The 13,435-nt window shown below is 47.6% G+C and overlaps 1 protein-coding gene across 2 annotated transcripts in view; it reads right to left on the bottom strand.

The window, feature by feature from the left end:
• Positions 1-5,411: 5,411 nt before the first annotated feature.
• The window catches only part of LOC118621718 (prolyl endopeptidase), a 107,427-nt gene continuing 99,403 nt past the window's right edge, over positions 5,412-13,435 (bottom strand). For both annotated transcript variants that reach the window (XM_036249077.1, XM_036249078.1), the window contains 3 exons: positions 11,336-11,467; positions 9,418-9,574; positions 5,412-6,146 (listed from right to left, as the gene is read on the bottom strand). In XM_036249077.1, the coding sequence (XP_036104970.1) occupies positions 5,852-6,146; positions 9,418-9,574; positions 11,336-11,467 (584 nt within the window). In that variant the 3' untranslated portion in view covers positions 5,412-5,851. The remainder of the gene's footprint in view (positions 6,147-9,417; positions 9,575-11,335; positions 11,468-13,435) is intronic.

Here is a 13,435-nt window from a genome sequence, read left to right as displayed (position 1 = left end):
TCCAGTTATGGTTGGGCCATGGCAGTTACGGGTGCCCTGTAGGATGGGGCTGGCCTCTGGCCCAACTGTGAGGCCCAGCCCCAACTGCTGGTGGGCCTGGCTGCTCCCTGGCTGTGAGGCCCATCTGTGGTGGCTACAAGCATGTTGGTGTGTGGGGCAGAGCCCCGCCGCGGCACAGCTGGCTGAAGGGATTTGGCTGTGACTGCTCCTAGCATGCTGGTATGCAGGGCAGGTCTCCTGGCCTCTACTGTTGTGAGTGTGTTCATGTGCAGGAGGTAGTCCTTCAGTCACTTTGGGGTTGCTTTATGTTTATTTAAAAAAAAACCTTTTTTTCTTTATTGATTTTTAGAGAGAGAGGAAGGGAGAGGGGGAGAGAGAAACATCGATGAGAGAGAACATCGACTGGCTGCCTCCTACATGCCCCTCACTGGGGATCGGGGCCACAACCTGGGCATGTGCCCTGACTGGGAATTGAACTGGTGATCTCTTGGTGCACGGGTCAATGCTCAAACACTGAGCCATACTGACCGGGCACTTTCGGGGTGCTTTAATGTCATCTGCCAGGTGCAGGGGTACACGGTGCTGCTGTGGAGGCTTGTTGGTGCTGCTTGCGGGGTGCTGGAAGTGTGTGTGGGGGCAGGTGTACTGCTTTGAAGGGTGGTTGGGCTGAGTAGTCCTCAGGGAAAAGAGCAGGTTAATGGTGATCGTCAGACCTGGTGCCCAGCAGATGCCAGTGGAAGGAGAGCAAACACAGCAAAGAAAGAACGGTGCCTGCCACTGTCTGTGTCCCCAGAGAGAGCCCCAGCAAATCTCTCTGGCACATATTTAAAATCAGTCAGCATATCTCCTTCATGTATGCATGGGCGCCTTCCACACTGCCGTCTGCGCTGTGACTCAGTGAGTGAGTTTGTGCACGGAGCCCTTAAGGATTCTTGGTTTTCCACAGCACCTCCACTCTCCAGGATGTAAGCCTTGCTGGTTCTCCCAACCGGATATTATGGGGGCTCCTCTTCCTTGTGCAGGTGTCCTGGGCAGGAGAGTCCATGGGTCTCAGACGTCTTGCTCTTTGTGGCGGTGGTGGGGTGGGCGGTGGTGCTGAGGTGGTGATTTCCCTCCTGGTTACTAGACGCTGTACTGCTGCCGCTATACCCTCAGTGTGGCTTTTCCTCTGTATCCTCCACTGCAGAGAAGCTGTTCTGTGAGTGTTCGGGTTGTTCGGAGAGAGAGTTGGTTTCCCTCTCTATATACTTATAGTCTTAGTGTGCATGAGAGAAGGTGAGCTCAGGGTCAGCCTACTGCACCCCCTTGATTACCCTCCCCCACCAGCCCCCCTCTTTGTTGAAGTTCTTTCTTTGTTCATCCATCTGTCTCCCCAGCTTGGTGAGTTTCTTTATGACTATTATTTTGAACTCCTTATTAGGTAAATCACTTATTTCCATTTTATTAAGAGATTTTTCTGGGGTTTTATCTTGTTGTTGGTTTTTTTTTTTTTTTCCATTTGGAAAATAATCCTGTTTCTTTCCTCCTCCTCCTCCTTCTGACTCTGTGTTGGATTCTATGCATTTGGTAAAACAGCCACCTCTCTTGGCCTTGACGTGTGGCCTCCTATGGGAAATGCACCTTATTGTTCTACCCTGCCTATGTCTTGGTTGTCTCCCAAACCTTTGTGATGGCCCAGGCAGCCGACTTTATTCTTAGTGGCTCGCAGTCCTTAAGGGTGTACCCAGACCTGTCCCGAAGGGAGGATCTCAGCCAGCGCCTAAATACAAGCTGATCGAAAACCACACCTGCAGGCAGCAGCTTTTAAGTGTGTGAATAGTCCTCTTTCAGGGGAAGACTGGGAGACGGCATTTCTGCCTGCTCCCTCTGTGCTTGCCCTGGGGTAACCGCCAGCTGAGGACTGTTTCTCTGTGAGCACAAGCCCTGCTAGCTCCTAGAGCCGGGCTCCCTCCCAATGCTGGGGCGCCTGGCACATACAAGGTTCTGTCCCGGGAGACCCTCAGCCTGGAGCGGGGCGGAGGGAGCGCAAAGGAGGCTCCCGCTGGCCTCTGGTCTTGGGCGAGGTTTTCAGCAGGCCTCCAGAGGGGTGTTAGAGTAGAAGCCTGCCCCTCACTCCGAAGCTTTGACAAGACAGTAGGCATCTGTCACAGCAAGACTGGAAGCTGCCTCTCTGCTGAGCCCGGATGGGTAGCCAGGCGAGTCTGTGGGCCCTTTAAGAACTATTTCTTGGGTGACTCAAATGGGTGAAGGTGATCAAATGCACTATTTCCAGTTATAAATAAGTTCTGAGGATGTAATGTGCAGCATGGTGACTATGGAGTTAATAATACTGTATTGTGCATTTGAAAGTTGCTAAGAGAACACTTTAAAAAACTATTAATTTTCTATATTGTTACAGTTTTTTATCTTTCAAATTAAATATGTGGTCAGACTGCAAAAAACAAAGCGAAACTGTTTCTCAGTTCGCCGTATAGCCTTGTGGGTCTCAGGGATGCAAGCCCCACTGACCTAAAGCTTGGAGGCGGGAGCTTCCTGCCGACTGTGGGTGACTGTGCCGGGTGGGGTCATGGGAGCCGTGTCCCAGCCTCTCCTTTTGCGACGTGGTTTCATTTGTCCAGTGGGGAGTCGTTCATCTAGTTTTTGGGTTTCTTTCGGAGGCCGTTCCGTATGCAGCGGTAGGTTTGGTGTGTCCTTAGGAGAGGGGAGTTCAGGATCCTCCTCTGTCACCACCTGGAACCAGAGCCCTGTTTGTCTTGCTCTCCCACTAGTGGGCAAAAACTGAGCCAAAGGTCTTCAGGGTCCGGCCAGGCTTCCTGCCCTGCCTCCCACTCCCTGGCTGGGAACTCGGTCCTTCACCAGACGGGCACAGGGTAGCAATGGTTCCTAAGGATGCTGGAGGACAAACACACCCGTACACAGTGCTCAGAGCAGGGTGGGACGGGGCCTCAGCAACGTGACTTCCCGTGTCTCCCCGCCCTGCAGTGTCAGCGCCAGGAAGGCAGGCGTTTGCTCTCTGCACCCCAGCCCCGAGCCTACGAACGGATGTGGCATATGTCGAAATGCTCCTTCGCTGGCCTCGGTCCTCGGCCCGCTGGCCTGACCACCCCCTTCTAGTCCGACATGTGCTTTCTACAGCCCCGTCTCAGCTTTCCCACCGTCCTCAGCTCATCCCGAGTCTTTGTAACCCTGCCGGGTACTGGCTATGTGGTCTGCCTGGGGAACGCCCCAAGCCTGGCAAAATGGTCTGGTAAATAGGAGAAATTGGTGACAGGCTTTCTTAGCTGACATTTAAACTTTTAAACTGGCAGCACCATTTGTGTGTAACTGCCTAAGATTTTGTGGGACTAGCTGCAACGTGTCACGGCGTTCCAGGGGTGTCCACGTGGTCAGCAGTGCCTTGACCGTGCTGAGGTGCCGAATGCTCAGCAGCATGTTCGGCGAGGCCCACGCCGAGGCAGTCAGACCCCCGCGTAACCGGTGCAGCTCTTTCCCCAACACCACGGGGCACTGTAAGGCAGAGCAGAGGGCAGAGCGCGGGCGCAGACGAAGGGCACATCGAATAGGAGAGACCTGAGATCTGGGAAGGAGTCCATCCTCAAGTCTTCATTCCAATCATTAAAGCTTTAAAAAGCTACCCTGTTTTTGGGTTCAGTTGTCCTGCTAAAATCTAGGAATGAAAAGTAGCTTAGGAAAGAGAACTCACAATTGGCAGCTAACTAACTACATGCTAGGCACTTCTAAGTGTATTACTGTGTTTATTCCTCATAACCACCAGTTACTGAGTGCTGGATTTGGGTTGGAAGCTGGGCCTCTGCACAGTTTCTGCTGTCCAGGAGACTTCAGTGGGAAGTATGGCTCCACTCCGTGCAAGCTCGAAAATGCTCTGGACTCTTGGGGTGGTGAACACACAATATACAGATGATGTATTACAGAATTGTAGACCTGAAACCTATATAATTTTATGAACCAATGTCACCCCAATAAATTTTAAAAAAAGGTACAAAAAAGAAAAATGCTCTGGAGTGCATATAACTCAGTTGCCTGCACCTGAAATGACTCAGCTGGTTTAGGCTGCTTTTCATTTACCTAAGCAAATGCATTTCATTTTTCTGCCGTGCTGGTCACAGGCACAGGGCACTGAGCGGGTGTCAGCGTCTCTCCAGGCAGACGTGTCAGCCTCTGCTCGCTTGGCTGGCTGTAGGCACAGCTTCCCTCCAGGGGTTCTGGCGAATTGTACGCTCCATGACAGCTGCATTATCTACAGTGCTTATTTATACAAACAGCACTAGAAAACATGATTCTAGAAGAAAAACCATACCAGGTGGCTACCTTTCAGCTGTGCTTGGGACAGTGGTATGCTTGGCAGAGGTGTCTGATTTTAGACCACAATTCAAGAGGCAGAGAGAACTCTGAAGAAAAGCACAAAGAAAATAGAATTTACTGGAAAAGTACAAGTTATTGGAATATTGGAATGATGAAGCAATCTTCTAAGTTAAAAAAAATGATTTTAGAGAAACATCGATTTTGTTGTTCCACTTATGTATGCATTCATTGGTTGATACCTGTATGTGCCCTGATCAGGGACTGAACCTGCAACCTTGGCGTATTGGGATGACGCCCTAACTAACTGTGCTACCCGGCCAGGGCCTCTGAAGGTTTTTTTTAAGAGATTAAGATACTTCATACAAAATAATTATTTTCATTATGTCTGATGAAACGAGACAAAGAAGAAACTGTTTTCTCTCATAAGTTAGATCGGTGTTTCCCAAACTGATGCCCAAAGGAACAATGTTTCATGAGATGGTAAAACAAATGCCTTAAATTTTTTTATAGACAATAGTTTGAAAAACGGTGGATCCTCCTCTTAAGGATTCAAGGTGGTGGTGGGGGATCCAAACCCATTAAAAAAATATACATATATATGACTACTTTTATTTCCAGAAAGTGATCTATGGGGGAGAACAGCTTGGGAAATGCTGAAATTTCTGACTAAGACAAGGTTGGATAACTGTATCTGTTTGGATAGTTCACTCATGTGGTCTCTTAGTTGTCTATCCTAGCACTCTGATTTCATTATACTTTGTAACCAAATTGGTAGACAAATAGGTGCGTGATCTTTTGTTTCTGGTCCACTGGTTTTCCAAGGGAGGCATCCAAACCAAAAGAGCACCAGATTCTAGCCGACGGAGTAATTTGTAAGAAGCCACCTGTTAGCTTCAGCACCCATAAACACGGAGCCGGAATGGATGCACTCAACTTACTTCCAGTGCTCACGTTCTAGGCCTTCATTGTTTGGGAATTACTTGGTGTGGAAAAGTGACTGCTCATTCCCGTAGAAAAGCGACAGGACCTAGAATGTATTCCTGGAGCTGCCCCGCAACACAAAGGAACCAGAAACCAAGCCTCCCATTCTTAAATAACATTTATTGTTGTTGCAAAGAAGTCTTTCATGAGGACAGTTCCCACATTTATTTAGAGATATACTGGTTATGATTATAGAAGCAAATCTCACTGAGGTGTTATATACGAAGTATGCCTGACTACGACTCTGGATTCAGATGTCTAATAGTAACAATGTGTTGGCTGCCATTTAGTTATTTATCCAAACATGCCTTTTTATTTAAACATGTGCCTGCACAGTGTGGAGGGGGAAAAACAAAAACCGCCAAGGGCTTGCTAAAAAGAAGCAGCCTAAAAAAGATAAAATTATTCCCGCAGCAGCTCTGTTCAACTGCAGTCTGTGAGCGCAGGAAGAGTCCACGTGGGGAGTACTGCGCCCGGTGGTTTCTCGGTGGTAACGGTGTGAAAGCCCTTGAGGTTTTCTGCGGCTGTCGGGGGGAAGGAAATCCCACTATGGAATCCAGTCGATGTTCAGGCACCGTGCTATGAATGCAAACATGTCTGAGACTTCTTCTATCACCTTGGCTGTGGGCTTCCCGGCTCCGTGGCCCGCCTTAGTGTCCACGTGGATAAGCAGCGGGTTGCTTTGCTTTCGGCTGCGGCCCACGATGTACTGGAGGGTGGCAATGAACTTCAGGGAGTGGAGCGGGACCACGCGGTCATCGTGGTCGGCGGTGAGGAGAAGCATGGACGGGTACTGGATCTCGTCTGCCTCCGGTAACTTCACGTTATGTAATGGAGAGTACCTGAAAGGCAAAGGCACTTTCATGACGCTAAATGTCAAAGGCAGAGTTGTTTGATTTTTTTAGAGAAAGGAGGGGGAGAGAGATAGAAACATCAACTGGCCCCCTCCTGCACGCCCCCTACTGGGGATCGAGCCCACAACCCGGGCACGTGCCTGACCGGAATCAAACTGGGACCTCTCGGTCCATGGGATGTTGCTCAGTCCACTGAGCCACCCTGGGCAGGGCTTCCCCGCCCCCGATTCTTATTTTTTCACTGCTACCAAGTGGACTGATTGTCCTTTTACTTTTTTTCTTTTTCATTTAATCCTCACCAGAGGTTATGTTTTTATTGACTTTTAGAGAGAGAAACATCAATCAGTTGCCTCCCATAGATGCCCCGACTGCGGATTAAACCTGCAACCTGCATATGACCTGACCAGGAATTGAACCCGAAGCCTTTTGGTGTGTGGGATGATGCTCCAACCAACTGAGCCATCTGGCCAGGCCCGACTGTCTTTTTAAATCACACTGTGGATGTAAGAGGCGCAAGCTTTTGTTTTGTTGAAGAACTTAAAATCAGCTTTCTGCCCATTTAATATCTCTAAGACCTTTATTCCAGGTTCAGCTCGCAGTCTCAGGAAGATCGCAAGTCTTCTCTGGGTCTACTTTGCTGTCTGCGTGCCTGGGGCAGGCTGCTGGCGACCTGCTGCTCCAGCAGAAAGACACTGGCGTTGGCCAGTGTGAGAGCCCACGGAGGAGAAGGCAGCTTCTGAAGCACAAGGTAAGTTGCCAGTTACGTTAACAAAAAGCGTTTAGAATAAAAGCACAGTTGAATTAAACAGTGACTGATAATAGTTAAGTGAGGGAAATCTCTGGATCGTTTTTCTTTATATTTTATTCAACATGAGTGTCATGTTTTCAAAGGGTTCAGCATTAATGAATATAATCAACTATTTTAGTCGAGTTTTGGATGGTAGTTGAAAATGGTAAAATTTCTACTCAGTTAACCAAGTCAAGGCTAAATGTTCTGGGGTTTAGTCTCCCAATCGATGAGATGGGGTGGGTGGCAATGGACCAGTTTTCTGCTCTCATTTCAGAGTATTTTTGAATTTGCCCCAGTCCTCCAGATGATAGTCAGCTCCATGGGGAAACAGGTTTGGAAAACTCTGCCTATTAATGTTACACCCTCCCCCAACCAAGATCCACATGCCACATTCATACATTAAAGGTTCTAAGAAGTTCTGTAGAAAAAAACCGATTGGGTTTTATTTATCCAGCTTGTCTTCGGGGGCCCGTGTTGACATCCCAGATGGTACTTCAAGGGACCCGAGGTCTGCAGGGCTTGAGCAGTTCCTTATAAGGCCCCTCTGGCTCCCGTGTGTGGGGCTGAGCTCTGCTCATTTGGGAGCAGCCGGTAAGAGGAACTGCAGGCCTGTGAGTGCTGATTGAACAGTAATAAACAGTAATACAAGAGTAAACTGTTTTTCACACTCACAACTGTTCACCTACTTTTGCCTACCCCGCATATCACAGACATTGTAAGAGAAAAAATATTCAGAACTTTTTTGCTTTCAAATGAATTTTGGAAGTATCAGGTTCTATCACAGATTTTGTTGTCTTCGATATCCAATTAACTCAGTTGAGTTTAAATGGTACTTATCCCCGCAAAATGTGTATTTTATCTTGGTTAATCGAAACTGTGGCTTCTTCCAATATCCAGCTTTTACCAGTGTGTGTCAATGAGGCTATTTGTGCAATTAAAAATCACAGCTTTGCAAAGGCAGTCCCCTGCCCCTATCAAAGAACTGGATTTAATAGTTTAAAAGTGTCCAAGTTTAGCTGAATTTCTAGCTGGAGAGAGCTAGCCATAAAAAGCATATAAAATGAACAAAAAAACTTGATAAATTTATAACTGACTGAGAAGACTGAGAAGCAGGCTTCTTCTTATTCCAAGGGCAATTCCTAAATAATGCGGATAATCCCTGAACCCCTACATGTGGGAAGTAGAGACAGTGAAGAGCCAACAGTCTTGAGAATCGAAGTATCTGCCACGTGGCTGAGGGACAGGCAGAGGGGAGCCGGTCAGCATCCCCACAGCACGACCGGGAGCTTCAAACTCGTGCACGTACGTGAGCGCAGAGCAAGTGCAACTGCGTGTGCACACACTCCTCTCTATTGCCTCATTTCTTAATTTAAAAGAGGAAATCCCACCTATATTGATGTCAGGTATAATGACGCCTTGTGAAATAGTGGTTCTGACTGAGGTACCACAAATGCAGTGGCTTTTTAAAATAACACTGATTTCTTATCTCACAGGTCTGGAAGTGAGAATTCTGCTGGCTCAGCGGGGTTCTCTGCTCTGAATCTCTCCAGACTAAAATCAAGGGGTCAGCTGGCTGGGCTCTCATCGGGGAATTTTGGAAAACACTCTTTCCAGACCCATGTAGGTTGTTGGCAGAACCCAGCTGCGTTAGCCACAGGCCTGAGGTCCCATGTCCTCGATGGCGTTGTTCTCAGGTGCTCAGGCCCCTCCTTTCACCTTCAACCAGCGACAGTGGGTCAAGTCCTTCTGATGCTTCCTCTCTGGGCCCCCCTTCCCGCCGCATCCCTGACTCTAGCCGGAGAAAGCGTTCTGCCTTTAAGGGCCATGTCTTTACGGACTGGGCCCACTTGGATAATCCAGAATAACCTCCTTATTTTAATGTCAGATGGTCAGTAACCTTAATTTAATCTGCAAAGTCCCTTCACAGTAGTACCTAGATTAGTCTGTAGAAGGAGATGGGAATCTTCGGCGCGGGGGTGGGGGGTGGTCTGCACATTTAGAACTCTGCCTTTCACCTCTGACTGTTTGTTTTTGTTAAAGATCAAAACAAGGCAGACAGACAGGTATTTCCATCACTTCCCTTTTTATTTTTTTTAATCCTCACCAGAGGACATTTTTTTCCATTTTTTGTTCAGACAGAGTGGGAGGGAGAGAGAGAGAAACATGGACGTGAAAGGGACACATCGAGTGGCTGCCACCCGCACGACCAACCAGGGCCGGGGACAAACTACAACTGAGGTACGTGCCCTTAGCGGGAACTGAACCCGGGTCTCTCCGGACCGCAGGCCAACGCTCTAACTGCTAAGCCAAACCGGCCAGGGCCACTTCCCTTACTTTTTGCAATAAATTTTATGCAAATATGAGACATGGAGGAGAGCAAGGAGTCAAACACCGTAATTCTGAACAGTCTTGACATCAAAAGGATCAAATCATTAGCAACATACATGTGAATATGAATTAAAACCTTACTTGATAAGCCATTCAAAATGGTGTTCGCTGTCTGAGCACCCGTAATCAGTGGTCCAGGCATGACCAATGGTGTATTTATGGAACTTCAGCATGTCCATTACTCCAACTTGGGCAATAACACAACCAAAGAGGTCAGGGCGCTGATTGGCACAAGCAGCTAAAAACCAAGATAGAAAGAAAGGGAAGGCAGTCTATCATTAAACACTGAAATAACCAAAGCAAAACAACACTTAAGATGCTTTCAGAACCTTGGTTGCCTTTTTTCTTAGAACACAGGAAGAAAGCATCATAAATCACTTACCTAATGGTCCTCAAGATTTCCCATCCTTTTAATATATCCGAGGGTGGAATATTCTCATCAGTAATAGAGATTTACTCCCCAAAGTGAATCTCAATGGGGGAGGGTTATTTGAAAAACTCAAGGGCTTTCTGAAAAACCTGTGTCCCCTCCTCCCATCCCTACTCGCTTTCACAGGTGATGAGGGAGGTTAAGAAACTGGTTTGGAATCTCAAATCAAGCCTGTGATACTGCGATATACTGTTTTAGTCTTTGTCCCTGGCACAGAACTCCTGAGTGCCTTTTGTAATTCACAACTAGCCCCTTTCAACCATACCTGAGTTTATGCTAGAGAGAGGACTCTTGGCGGACACTTAGATAGCTTTAGAATGAGGGCCTCCTCGAAGTGGCTAGACCCCTCCGAGCCCAGGCTGACTCAGGTGCACCAGGTGCACCGACCCCTCCGAGCCCCGGGTGGCTCAGGTGCACCAGGTGCACCGACCCCTCCGAGCCCACACTGGTCTCAAACTAGAACGACAGCTCCAGGAAGGCAGAGGTGTTCTCTGTGTTGTTCATAAGAATCTTATCAATATACTTTTGAAATTTAAAACCAATTATTTTGGACGTATAGATTTTACCTCCAAAGGAAATTTTTCTTTAAGACTGTATTCTCCTGGGGTAAAGAGTAAGGACAGGAATTCAGGTTCTGACAATGACTCAGTATATTTACAAGACAGGGAAACTGAATGCTGCTACCTGACCGCCCTCCTCCCAAACCGTTCAGGATTGAAAACCCTAAACTGTCACGTGTGTACAATGGCCCCTCATATCCTAATGACACTGGATGGAAGACCCAGCAAGCAAAGTACAGGTCCACCAAAAATGTTCATTACAATGTTTGTGCTACTGAGAGAGAAAATGCAACTAAAATTTCATTAGACTACCAAAAATTAGGTACTTGAGGGCAGTGCCACAGAGGCTGAGAGAACAGAAGCTAAACCCACAGTGCGGCCCCAGCCCTTTTAACGTATTGCACTGGGCAGGCCCCTCAGCCTCTCGGTGCCCCCGTCTGTCCTCCTCCATAGGGGGGACAGTACCAGTGCCCATCCCCCAGGCAGCGTGCATATCAAGGGCTCAGCCTGGCACACTGGGTAAGCATTACTTAGGGAACTATTTTATTACTGTTATGCTATGGCTCCATTTTTGTATGAACCTCATTCTCTTCATGACTTTTCTCTCCATACCCACAGCATTTAACATCATGGGGTGTAGTTATTCAACACATGTTTAGTGATGAGCACATATTGCAAGTACTGAGGAACACAATCGGAGGGGTTATCAGGCTCAGAACTGTGCTGTCTGAACCCTAGAAACCTGTGTGTGGGGAAAGGGTCCCGTCCGGTTGGAGAGTGAACTGCAGCCCGGCCCAGAAGAGCTCAGCAGGGAGGCCAAAGAGCTTTTTCAGGCTGTCACGAGTCACGTCTGTGGAAAGTGGGTTCAGCTGGGCCTTTGGGCCCAGGTGGGTTTTGCTTTCTTGGTACCACTGCTTCCATCCTTGAGCCAAAGTAAATCAAGAGACAATGTATCTGAAAACCCCAAGAGTGTTAATTAGTAAGCACAGGGAATGAATTCAGTTCTCACCTACTAAGAGGCCTCCATTTGAACCTCCATTGATAGTCAGCCTCTTGGGAGACGTGTACCCTTCCTTGATGAGATACTCAGCAGCACACTGGAAGTCATCGAAGCAGTTCTGCTTGTTGGCCAAGATACCACCTACAATGGGCCAAAGACAGAGTTCGTTAACAGCACAAAACATTAGAAAACACAACAGTTTAACCTAAAGGGAATGCAAATGACAAGAGGGCACAGTTTCAACTACTGCTCAAGTTAATTTAAACACAATGGGCTAACACTGCATTGAGAAAAGTGCCTCAGTTTAAACTTTGTTGTGTGTTGTGAAATCCATCATCAGTTCCTCAGCTGCTAATCCATCTGGTGGATTTGTGTTTTTTCTATGAACTCCTAGAACTTCAGAGGCAAATGCCCCACAGGGAAGAGACAGAGGGTCTGTTAGGTCAGTGAGCCACGAGAATGAAGGAGCCTGTACTCTGCGGAAGCTGCACGGAGAGCTGACAAAGACGGGGCAGAGTTCAGTCCCGAGTTCCAGCCAGCACACCGCAGGCCCGTGCAGACTCCGTCCCTGGGAAGACGGGGCGCGTGCAGAGGCACCCGCCTCACCCCTCTGCAGGAGTTTAAAACGGGTAAGTATTGCAAATAAGCATTCAGTGCAGAGGCTCCTCAAGTCTTGAATGAAGAGGGTCCCAAACACCTCCCCAGGGAAGCTGGGCTTTCTCATCTAGAAGTCATTCTGATGTATAAAACCACACAAAGCAATTCCTTCAAGAGAGGAACATCTGTAAGGTCTTGGAATATGGAAAAGGAAAAGCCAGACGGCCAAGGAATGCCCTCGGAAGGACAGACGTCTAAAATAACTGCCTGTGAAGTGAGTGAAGCAAGGCAGGAGGATCTAATTAGATATCTGAGATTAACCACATCTGCAGGAATTCGATTAAAGATGCAGCAGTGTTACTAAAGAGACTTTTTCATATCAAAGCAAATGTTATTAAGATTTTAATAAGAAATTATCAATGAATTAGAATAGCTAGGATGACAGTTTCCAGGAATAATATCATTTTGAGTATATCACTGTATTTTTTGAAGAGCATTAAATGAACAGAATGGAACTGAGCTTTATCAATGTTCGGCATGCTCGGGTCTAATTGGAAGGGGTCCGCTTCTGGTCCTGTCGCCGCCTAAATTTGGAGAAAGTTTATGAATCAGTCTAAACATGGTCAACTGTTAGCCTCACTCAAGCTCCCCAAGGCTTCTGGATAATAAATGCATTCTAATGAACAGAGATGAGAAAGAAAGTGGGGACCAGACCCAGGGCACTCTGCCCTGCCAGAGCATGGTGGCCCTGATGACCGGAGGGTCTTACGAGAAGAGTCTGGGTTCTTGTGGAGAGCACAGGAGTCTGTGCAGGTGTGTGTGTGTTTGGGTACATACCACAAAATTTCAATGAGGAAATCAGGAGACTTAAGGCTTCCAGACATAGCGTATGGATTTGGGATGTAAATCAAACCTATGGTATATAGATTCTATTCTTATTTATTCTCCTTTTATCAGTCATCTCTTTCACAATTTCACAATATGGTTTTAGCGTCACTTCTAATGTCAGGTCAAAGTTAAAATTACAAAATGAATTCTATGCTGTTTCAAATACAATTATGACTGATAGTCTTTGGAGGTGATGTGGCAGAAGTGGACCTGAGAGGGCCGGCCTGAGCCCGTGTGTCCATCGGGAACTCTTGCTAAGAGGCCCAAATAGTGTGTTGTCTGCTGTCAGCCCTTGGGATGCATGCTGGATGCGCAGGGGTCGGGCCTGGGCCTTTCCTACATCTTGACACCTAACAGATGCTTATAAAAATCTTTTTAAAGATCTACCATCATCTCTGCCGTTTTTTTTTATCCTCACTCAAGGACATTTTTTGTTCAGAGAGAGAGAGAGAGAAACATCGACGTGAAAGGGACACATCGAGTGGCTGCCACCCGCACGACCAACCAGGGCCGGGGACAAACTGCAACCAAGATATGTGCTCTTAGTGGGAACTGAACCCGGGTCTCTCTGGACCGCAGGCTGATGCTCTAACCGCTGAGCCAAACTGGCCAGGGCTGCCGGTT

This window comes from Molossus molossus, unplaced genomic scaffold (genome assembly GCF_014108415.1).
Source record: "Molossus molossus isolate mMolMol1 unplaced genomic scaffold, mMolMol1.p scaffold_m16_p_8, whole genome shotgun sequence".
Classification (NCBI taxonomy): domain Eukaryota; kingdom Metazoa; phylum Chordata; class Mammalia; order Chiroptera; family Molossidae; genus Molossus; species Molossus molossus.
This window is presented reverse-complemented; position numbering and strand designations above follow the sequence as displayed.